The 10,903-nt window shown below is 40.5% G+C and overlaps 1 protein-coding gene across 1 annotated transcript; it reads left to right on the top strand.

Moving 5' to 3' along the window:
* The first annotated feature begins 1,263 nt into the window (after nucleotides 1–1,263).
* On the top strand, nucleotides 1,264–5,994 carry LOC307035201 (uncharacterized protein). The gene is made up of 5 exons (XM_079674270.1): nucleotides 1,264–2,436; nucleotides 3,178–3,759; nucleotides 3,868–4,011; nucleotides 4,613–4,868; nucleotides 4,995–5,994. The coding sequence occupies exons 1-5, from the start codon at nucleotides 1,687–1,689 to the stop codon at nucleotides 5,654–5,656; spliced, it is 2,394 nt and encodes a 797-aa protein (XP_079530396.1). The 5' UTR covers nucleotides 1,264–1,686; the 3' UTR covers nucleotides 5,657–5,994.
* The last annotated feature ends 4,909 nt before the right edge of the window (nucleotides 5,995–10,903 follow it).

Here is a 10,903-nt window from a genome sequence, read left to right as displayed (position 1 = left end):
AAAATGAATCCCTTGGCGATTCTAGTGTTCATTTACCCCGTTTTGTATTCTCTTTGCTTAATCGATTTGAAACTAAGTCTAACGTAGCTTAAACTTAACGTTAGCTTTCTAGCTAACACAACACAGTCACGTAGCCTACCTTTCTCTGTGTTTTTTTTTTGTAGTGACAAATGAAGTTGGATGTTGTGGTGGTCCTGTCACTGATCTTTATGCTGCAGACCCTGCATACCGCTGTTCTCTTCTTATTAGCGTCATCGACAAAATAATCTTTGAATCCAAACTTAACTATTTTTGGTGTAAAGCTAGCTGCTGCCATGTTAACTGACACTCCTGCCGTCTAGTGGGTTGCCAGGTTTGCGCGCATGGCGTTATAATCATGTTTTTCGAAAAAACTAAACGTAATATCCCGCTACAAAAACAAACGCAAATATTTAATTTTAAACAGTCAAGTCCTTTCAAGTCATCTGTCTCAAGCTTAAGTCAAGTCTCAAGTCATGAATACCAAGTCAAAGTCAAGTCAAGTCTTTTATCAATGTTAGTCAAGCAAGTCTCAAGTCAAAAAATATGTGACTCGAGTCTGACTCGAGTCAAGTCATGTGACTCGAGTCCCCACCTCTGCTATTCTTCATGCTTATATCGGACTATTGTGACTCGCTCCGCGTTTAAAACAGACGGTGCATGAATGCGGTTTTGCGGTAAGTGAAATTCAAGTACTTTATTTGTGTGTTGCTTATGTTTTGAGTCAACTAACTTTAATGAATGTTAAGGGTTAGCATGTAAGCAAGTGGTTGCTACATCTGTGCTAACAATGCTAATCTCAGAGGTGGGTGTAAATCCTACATGTGCAAGTCATGAGCAAGTCTCAAGTCTTGACCTACACGTATCAAGAAAGTCCCAAGTCACTGTGGTGAGAGTCAAGCCAGTCAAGTCAAATCATTGCTCAGGTCAAGCAAGTCAAGTCAAGTCATACGAAATTCTGATGAATGAGCCCAGTTTCCGCATTTAAATCAGTGAAAAGACAGTGGTTATGAAAATGGATTCTACCCACACTATGATCTTCATTACATAAACAGTTAATCATTGGAAATCTAATTTAGACCGATGACAATCATATTAGATTAATATTAACCCTAGAACTGCAGACAATATAGCTAGGACTCAATCAAAAAGTCTGTTCAAAAAGGCAGAATTCCAGGTAAGAAAATCATATATGGCATTTGCCATTACACATATTTAATTTAAATGTCTGTTAACACTAGAACCGCCAACACAGGGTGTCCGCGCGGTAGTAAAAGGTAGTAAAAGGTAGTAAAAAGAATCTACCCAAATTAAGGCCCTTGAAAGGTAGTAAAAGGTAACAAACGCAATTTGACTTGGTAGTAATTTTTTTAAAACTCTGCCTCAATATATAATGAGTTTCCATTGTTTGCTTATTATTTGTGTCTGCATGTTTGAATTTCATCTAGCCTACGTAGTTTAAAAATATATACGGTGCTAACAGGACCTGAGTGAGGCGTAGTTGATAGCAATGACGTAGAGGTAACCTGTGTGGACTTCATAGCCTATCAGCGACGCTTACAACATTTTCCGCCTTTTTCCAACAATTGACGTTAGCAGAGCCGCCTTTTGCCACAGTTGCAGTCTACTTTTTCTGATGTTAGCAAATTCGAGCAAATTTAGTGTGAAATGGGGAAGTGCAAGTTTTCGCAATTATGGGTTGATGACCCCTTATATAAAGACTGGCTTAAACCCGTCATAGGAAATGACCGTGAAGCATTTTGCAGTGTCTGCAAAAAAACTATAAATGTTACCTGGAACGGCATTACTGCTATCAAGTCCCACAGTGGATCGGCTATACACCAGCAGCGGCTTCGGGTGAGGGGGGGACAGCTGCCGATTTCGTTGTTTTGCGATGCTAGCAGCAGCACCACACAGATCGCGGCAGATCATGCCAACTTATCAGCAACAGTCGCACCACCTCGGCAGCAAACCAGTGCCACCAGCACCACCACGGCTGCGATAGCCAAACAGCAGACGTTACCGCCACAAACATCAGCCCTCAGGGCTGAGGTTCTCTGGTGCCTGAACACAGCAGCTAACCATCATTCATTCAATTCGAATGAGGGCATTGGGGAATTGTTCGAAAACATGTTCACTGACTCCGACATAGCCAAAAGTTTTGTTTGTGGCAAAGATAAGACATCGTATATCCTTGGATTTGGCATTGCTCCACATTTTAAGAAGCTTCTTATAAATAGCATCAATGCTTCTGGGCCATATGTTGTCATGTTTGACGAGTCTCTGAACCAGTCCGCCAAGAAGAAGCAAATGGATATTCACGTTCGGTTCTGGAGAGATGACCGCGTGACGTCTTCATATTTTGGGTCACAGTTTCTTGGACATGCAAGGGCTGAAGACTTGCTGCAAAGCATTAAAGTGAGTTGATATTTTCTTGTTTGTTCTTTCTTATTGTCGTTATATGCCCATTTGAAAATGTTTATGTCATAGTTAGCCTAAGCTTTAGCCTACACGACGTGTGTGTCGGGTGTGTTTTGTGACCCTGCAAGGCGATATCAGTCGCTTTGCGCTCAATGCTATTTTGAGAAAATCCACGGTAAACAAACATCCGGGTTAAAATGTTGAATTTCATGTTTTCGCATAATTTGACAGTATACAGTCTACATATCATTTCATATCGTGGACAAATCACGGAAAAACATACGTTTTGACTGTTAAGCCCGGTGAAGATGCAACACATTAGCAGTCATACCATTTGTCAACGCCGCTTAAAAAGGTGATTTTCTCCTCTTCTAGCATTATCATGACAGGAGAACCATGCCACTTTGGATACAGTTATCTTAACGATTGTTCTAGCAATAGCCTCAATATACATATCGTTGGAAAGCTTAGTTTATGGCCGTTCATATGAGAACAATAACTTAGTTTTGTACATTTTACCAAAGCGACTGGTTTCGCCTTGCAGGGTCACATTTTGATGAAGGATTTGGTTAATATTTCTGAAAGATGCATACTGGTACTACAAAGGGGGAAACACGTTTGACTTATACTTACTGGCACTGTATTTACTGTCTATCTATTGTCTATTTTATGAATAACCAAAAACCACAGGACAGATTAAAATTTTCAATAAACTTTGTTTTTTGTGACAATTCACAGGAATGTGTTGCACAACTCAACTTGAGACACCTGCTGTCTGTCAGTATGGATGGCCCAAATGTCAACTTCAAGCTGCTGAAGCTCCTTCAGAACGAACATTCAGAGCTTCATGGGGATGCACAACTCATCAGTGTTGGCAGTTGTGGCTTGCACACCCTCCACAATGCCATGAAGGCAGGATTCGCAACATGGCAGGTAGACAAACTGTTGCGAGCTATGCACTACATCTTCCACAATGTTCCTGCCCGTAGAGAAGATTACACCGCCACCACAGGATCTTCTACCTTTCCCCGATCTTTCTGTGGCCACAGATGGGTGGAAAATGTCCCTGTGGCTGAGAGAGCTGTCGACATTTGGCCTGTGCTTTTAACATATGTTGATGCTGTTCAGAAGAAAAAGGTGACAAACCCAAACACGGCGTCATATGATATCATTTTGGCAGCACGGGATGATAATTTGATAATTCCAAAGCTCCAGTTCTTCTTGTCAGTTGCACGAAGCTTCAACCCCTTCCTGACCAAATATCAGACCGACGAGCCTGTGCTGCCCTTTTTTGCTAAAGATCTGAAAGAACTCCTGATGGTAAGAAATGTAATTCCTGTAGAGTAACTGTCTTTATTTGAATGTGATTAAACTGTATCAGTTGACAGGTGTGACTTGATTGCTAACAGTTTTTGTTGTTCTTTTAAGGCTTTACTGCGGCGATTTGTTAAAAGGGAACTTATACAGGACCGAAGCCCACTGCAACTTATCACAATCCAGGTGTCTGAGGAGAAGAACTGGGTGGCTCTGAAAAATGTGGACATCGGCCTGGGTGCTGAATCTGCCATCAAGGTAATTACTGCAGATACTTTCAATGTCATACATGAAATGTGCTGTCGGCACAAATAAATAGTTACTTCGAACTATTAGGGTAGAAAATGAATGAGTAACATTGGGCATTATTTAACCACCTCTGTGGTAAGCAATATAGCTATCGTAATTGTGTGGTTGTTAATGGTTATCTTTCAAACTTCAGTGGTCTTCACCACCAGGCCTTTGGCATTGAGGCTTAAACTGAACCACAGCCATGAGGATATACCAAACCTCTTTCTCACTCTGGTTAAATTGTTAGGATTGTTTTAAATGTGTAACTTGTCATAGTTTAATTTCCAATCATAGCAGTGAATGTTTATGCATCCTGAACTCATCCTGAACTATACTCACATATCCCATCACTCCCCCACCCACCCACACACACACACAAACACACCCACACCCACACACACACACACACACACACACACACACACACACACACACACACACACACACACACACACACACCCAGAGAGCAGACAACCAACATCTTTTCCCCACAGGTTTTACACAAGTATCTCTATATATGTGACAAATAAATATCCTTGTATGAACATTAATGTTCTCTATTTGTTAGGCCCTTCAGAGCAAACCAGGAGGCAAGATAGGGGAGCTCTCTCTGCTAACCTTCAGGAAAGAATGTTTGCAGTGCCTTGTTAAGGTTGTCATGAAATTGCAAGACAAATCCCCCCTAAAGGTTCCAATGGTTGGGCACATTGCATGCCTTGATCCCACACAAATCCACCAAGAACCGGAGTGGTGCATCAAGCAAATGAAGAGTGTAGTGCAGACATTCCTTCAGGGAAAGAGATTGACAGGTGGCATTCCAGCTGGTAAGAAAAAATACAGTATGTCTAGGGACAGGGAAGGTCATTCAAATGAAGGCCATGTTCTAAGGGTGTTCTACTTTGAAATGTACTTAAATGTCATTAATGATTATGTTTTTGTCAATATTGTAGGTGATGTTATCATTCAACAGTTCGAATCGTTGACCTCTGTGGAAGGACGGGATGAACGTTTCCTGGCTTTCAAGCCACTGAAGGACCGCCTTGATGTGTTCTTCTACACAACCCTCAGCAGGCCTTACCCTGACTTGCTGCAGTTTTGCCAGAGTCTCCTCCTTCTTTCCCATGGCCAAGCCACTGTGGAAAGAGGATTTTCAGTGAACAAAGAGGTGGAGACATGCAATCTCCATGACCGCACACTGGAATCACTGAGACTAGTTTGTGACAGGATCAACAGTTGTGGTGGTGTTTTGAAAGTGCCCCTCACAAAGGAGCTCCTTGCCTCTGCCTCATCAGCTAGATCCCAGTACAGACTGTACCTTGACAGTGAAAAGAAAAAGAGAGAGAGTGCTGCCCATGCTCTGAGGAGGAAGGCAGTGGAGGAGGAGCTTCTGGACCTCAGAAGACAGGAAGAGGTACTTCGCCGTGTTTGTCACTCACTGGAAAAGGACGCGGACAAGTTGGACGAGCAGGCTGAGGGAAAGGCTGGGTCCAAAATGGCTGAACTGATAATCAAGTCCAATACCCTTCGCAGAAGGCAGAAAGAAAAAAAAGAAGAGCTCTGCAAATTGGAGAAAATAATTGAAGATAAGTCCTCACAACTGAGACTTCTGTGACTGTACACCCCTCACAGTTATTGTTTTAAATGTTTCTCTTAGATACAATGTAGATTGCAACAACTGCACACAGGCACACCCACAGACGAATGCAGGCACACGCACACACAAACACACACACACGTACACCCCTACAGTTATTGTTTTAAATGATTCACTTAGATACAATGTAGATTGCAACAACAACAACATCCATACAAAGGCGCACCCACAGACATGTGCATACATGCACTCCTCACACACGTTATTGTGTTTAAATATGGTGAATGTTATATTGAAGCAGATCTTTGAAAGCTGTAGTCCTCAGAGCATATTGTTCATTAAAGTTATTTATTTGATTGATTTTCAATTTTTTTCATTAATACGCATTATTAATACGCACCAGTAACTGCTTAAGTGTGTGTGTGTGTGTGTGTGTGTGTGTGTGTGTGTGTGTGTGTGTGTGTGTGTGTGTGTGTGTGTGTGTGTGTGTGTGTGTGTGTGTGTGTGTGTGTGTGTGTGTGTGTGTGTGTGTGTGTGAGAATGCGTGTTTGTGAGAGAATGCGTGTTTGTGAGTAAGTGTGTGTGATGTGACACTTTATTATTAATATTTATAGTTGTTAAGTGATATGTGTTTAAGAAGTGTCAAGGTTATTACTCACTTTATTAGGGCTAAGGGTCAACTCAACACTACAAAAAAAAACACAATTGACAATGACAATACTTAATGATCACAATTAAACATTAGTGTACCTGATATGTATGACGGGTGTGACAGTGTCACACTAATACCTTATAATTAGTAGTCCAAAAAGGGCTGCTGCTTGATGTCGTGTTGGTAGTAAAAAATATTGTGGAGGTAGTAAAAAAGGTAGTAAAAGGTAGTAAATTCATCTCTATGAATCCTGCAGATACCCTGACAGCGTCAGCACCTACATAGATATCATTTTCAAACCATTTCATTTGTTCCTCTTCATAATTTCATTATAAACTAAGTAGAACGATTTAAAACTCACTTAGTTGGGTTAATTTAGAAATTGCTTCAGTTTATCATCATAACAGATCAAAAAGTTCAGATTCATTTTACAATAAATCAAAGAATGATGCACTTCTACAAACAAAAACAACATAATTAAAGGACACATGTCATGGCCATTTACACTGATCATAATTCTATTGTTGAGGTATACTAAAATAGAAAAATACTGTGCAATTTTCCAAACTCACATTGGTTTCGCATACAGCATCTCTGTAAAGTATGTGTATTCAGCAGTATTGGAGAGCCGCAGTGACGCGTCGTAAAACCCGGAAGTAAGTTAGCATTTTTAGCACTTCCGGTTCCTTCCTCAAAAAGCAATGCATTTTTTCCATAGGGTTTTGGAAAATAGCTCGAAATAAGGTCTGTGGTTGACACAGATTTAAGAGGTAATTGACGTTTTGTTCTACGACATTAAATACATCAGCAGTGACCCCACTGGGGATTTTTGAAGAGTTTACGTCTCTGAAAAACGATGGTTGTTACCGAATGTCTGAATAGGACTACAGAAATTGTCGAGGCCGTTGTACGTCATTACGCCGAACACGTAAACACTCCCGCTAAGTTTGTTTTCCCCTGTGTTCTGCTTAAAAGCAAGTACCTGCCTATCTTTAGTATCTGTATATCTATATCTGACCATTAGAATCTGTATTTTTGAAATTGTCGTTTTTAACACCGTAGTTTTACAAATTATAGAATAATTAATTACCAGTGTTTTCCAATTTTACTCGGCAGTTCGTTTCGTTGGCTAACGTTAGCTAAAGCTAGCGCTACTAGTTAGCTACGCAATGGTTTGTTGCTTTGCTCCGGGTTGCAGCCACAGGTCTTCGCATGAAACGTGCTTGTTCTATCGTTTCCCGGCCAATGTTTTCCAAAGGAGAGTCTGGATTCGTGCCATGAGGTAAGCTGACGTTACATTTTTGTCCATGTCACGGTGAAATGTAAATAATGGGTAGTGACTGTATCGCCGTTATAGAGATGGCGCTGCTGAAAAGACCGCAACACAAGTAAAGATAATGAATACATCCTATTAAAACCTGTGTGGCTTATATGATAAGTCTTATTAGTACAAGCAGCATAACGTTTCACCATGTAACTAAAGATTGTAGTCAGGGAAATCAGTTTGACATATTGAACTAATAACAAATCACCTCTGGCTGGCAGAGAACTCTCTGCTCCATAGCTTCTCTTGGACGTAAAATCACATGTACATTTTACATTTATATTCAATTTAATATTCCATCCCTCACATACTTTTGTATATATAATAACTTATATTTTGTTTTTTTTGTTATGCTGCTGCAACACAAACATTTCGCAAATTGGGATCAATACAGTAATATCTTATCTTAATTAATTAAGAAATATAACTATTATAATTAGTGTAGCAGCTGACACCTATTTTCAATATGGATTAATCTACCATTTATTTCTTTAGTTCAATTTTCATCTATAAAAATGTCAAAATAGTGAAAATGTTCACGAGACTTATCAAAGTGCAAGGTTATATCTTTAGATGTTTTGTTTTAGCCTATGTACTGTATGTCTTAATTAGACCCTCCAGAAAAACGCGGGCAAAAATCCTTGATTATGCGGGCTAAATTCCTTGATTATGCGATTAAACATGCGGGGTTTTATGTGATTTTATGCGGTGAAACTGCGGGAAGTTGCAAAATATGCGGAAAGTTGCGAAATATGCTAAATATGCGGGAAAAAATTATCGATTTTTTTTTAAAATATTGGGCTGTCTTATTTATTCTCTCTCACACACAACCTGCCACTAACGTTAAACCCCTTTACTATTCAATTAAACACATTCAATGTTTATTTATTGTAAAAGCAATTGGGCTATTTTAATCTCACGCACACACACACACACACACACACACACACACACACACACACACACACACAAACTTCTCCGCCTCATTCTGTTTTCATTTACTCGTTCGTTATCTGCAGCTTCAATCTTGTAGGCTACTCACCTCGTTTCTTGTAGCCCTCGAAAGGGTTTTGGAGATTGATGCCTCGTGAACGTGAGTTGTTTGGCTTTCTTTTCCGCCGCAGCAGGAAGCATTTTCGAATGTTTGAATGAATCAAAGTGGGTCGTCACCGTCGATTTTCTCTTATGCTCCAACACACAGTTGCACGGGGTGCAGAATAGTTTCCCCCCACTTTTTGCCCGGTCTTTAGTAGAAATGTTCGTCGGTAAATGAGATGGATTAGATATTTTCATCTTGGTGTTTTCTCTATCGTGCTCCACACGTTGACTCTATACAGTGTTGTTTACATTCTGTGATGTGCGAGCTGATGACGTCATGTCAAGACGAGTTAACTTTTTTTTTTCTCAATTTTGTGTGGAAAAATGCGGGGATTATGCGGCCTTTTGATAAATATGCGGCCTTTTAGAAATCTGCGCCATTTTGCTGATTATGCGGTAAATCCTGCGATCGCAGAATCGCGTTTTTCTGGAGGGTCTACTTAATGCTCTTACAGTATATGTGACGGTGTGACTTCCATGAAACTATATTTTATATCTTCCCAACAGACGAGCTGACAGAAAACCTAACACTCTAACAACCACAACATTGCAAAGGCGAGTAAATGTAAATTAAAAACAATTCACAATTGTATTATTTCTTCTTCTTTCTTGCAGTGAGGTGAAGCTGACCTTGGACTTGGTGCCAGTAAGGATGTTCCTCACGCAGGCTGAATGTTTCTCCTTCCTTACTGACAAAGAAGCCCTTGATTTGCAATGCTTCACTAATTGTCATTTCCCTTGCTCCGTAGGGACACTTTACCTCAAGCACAGCGGAAGACCCTACCAGACCATCTGGAGATGCCCCCAACATTCCTGATTGGGAGAGCCACAAATCTGACTCATGGACCTGCATCTGAGTTGCAGTGGTGAATGCCCTGACGCCCTCACATTCATTCATAGTCCCCCACTGTACAGACAAAACACCATCAAGGGCCTGTTGTTGCCTTAGCACCCTGGCAATAAAGGAAGCAGTCACACGCTTTGACCTCAGGACAGCTCCAAAGTTGCTGGCAGTCAACCTTCCTTTCCTGAACAAATGCCAGTTTGGGCTGGTTCGCTGACCAGTGGTAGCCACCTGAATTGCCCTCTGTTGCTCTTCAGACAATGCCATGCTTGCCACAATTGCCTCAGGTCCCTGATGCCCAACAGATTTGATAATTTCAGGAACAGTAAGTGTTTCCAAGCTGTAGTGTTCCTCTTCTGGCTCGGGGGAGAGAAGCCAAAAAATTCCTGAGAACCTGCCCCCGAGTCTGTCCCTCAGCCAGTCACGATCTTCGGAGGTAGGCTCTCTTGTCAGCGGGTTAAATTAGTTATTGGTTTCAACAGTCACATTAAAACAGTTACTAAATCAGCTTACTATCACCTAAAGAACATATCTAGGATTAAAAGACTAAAGTCACAGCAGGATTTGGAAAAACGTGTCCATGCTTTTATCTTCAGTAGACTGGACTACTGCAATGGTGTCTTCACAGGTCTCACTAAAAAATCTATTAGAAAGCTGCAGCTGATTCAGAACACCGCTGCTCGAGTCCTCACTAACACTAAGAAAGTGGATCACATCACTCCTGTTCTGAAGTCTTTACACTGGCTTCCTGTGTGTCAAAGAATAGATTTCAAAATACTGCTGCTGTTTATAAAGCACTGAATGGTTTAGGACCAAAATGAATTTCTGACCTCCTGCTAAATGATGAACCATCCAGATCTCTCAGGTCTTCAGGGACTGGTCAGCTTTCTGTCCCCAGAGTCAGAACTAAACATGGTAAAGCAGCGTACAGTTATTATGCTCCAAATATCTGGAACAAACTCCCAGAAACCTGCAGGTCCGCTGCAACTTACTACTTTTAAATCCAGGCTGAAGACTTTTCTTTTTGTCGCTGCTCTTAATTGAACTATTAATATCTTAGACTGCACTGTAACTTATATCCATGTATTTTTTCTTTTAATGTTTATTTTATTAGCTTTTCTTTTTAATGACTGATTTTAAATGCCATTTTCTTAATGTCTTTCATTTTTTGTAAAGCACTTTGAATTGCCTTGTGTTGAAAAGTGCTATATAAATAAACTTGCCTTGCCTAATAAAGATTTCATGTGACACATAAAATTGATTTGTTGATGGGAATTAATGAATAAATTAACTCGGTCTTAAAAGGTTAACGGTACTCTTGCTATCACTACTCACCGACACTATAAA

The sequence above is a fragment of the Notothenia rossii genome (assembly GCF_949606895.1).
Source record: "Notothenia rossii genome assembly, chromosome: 4".
Taxonomy (NCBI): domain Eukaryota; kingdom Metazoa; phylum Chordata; class Actinopteri; order Perciformes; family Nototheniidae; genus Notothenia; species Notothenia rossii.
The sequence above is the reverse complement of the archived record's forward strand: the minus strand, read 5'-3'. Positions and strand labels throughout refer to the sequence as shown.

Excerpts from the sequence above, each read along its gene's own strand:
- LOC307035201 (XM_079674270.1), top strand. The coding sequence starts at position 1,687 with ATGGGGAAGTGCAAGTTTTCGCAATTATGGGTTGATGACCCCTTATAT. Across the intron at positions 2,437-3,177 it reads ACTTGCTGCAAAGCATTAAA|GAATGTGTTGCACAACTCAA; the intron begins GTGAGTTGATAT and ends GACAATTCACAG. Across the intron at positions 4,869-4,994 it reads GACAGGTGGCATTCCAGCTG|GTGATGTTATCATTCAACAG; the intron begins GTAAGAAAAAAT and ends TCAATATTGTAG.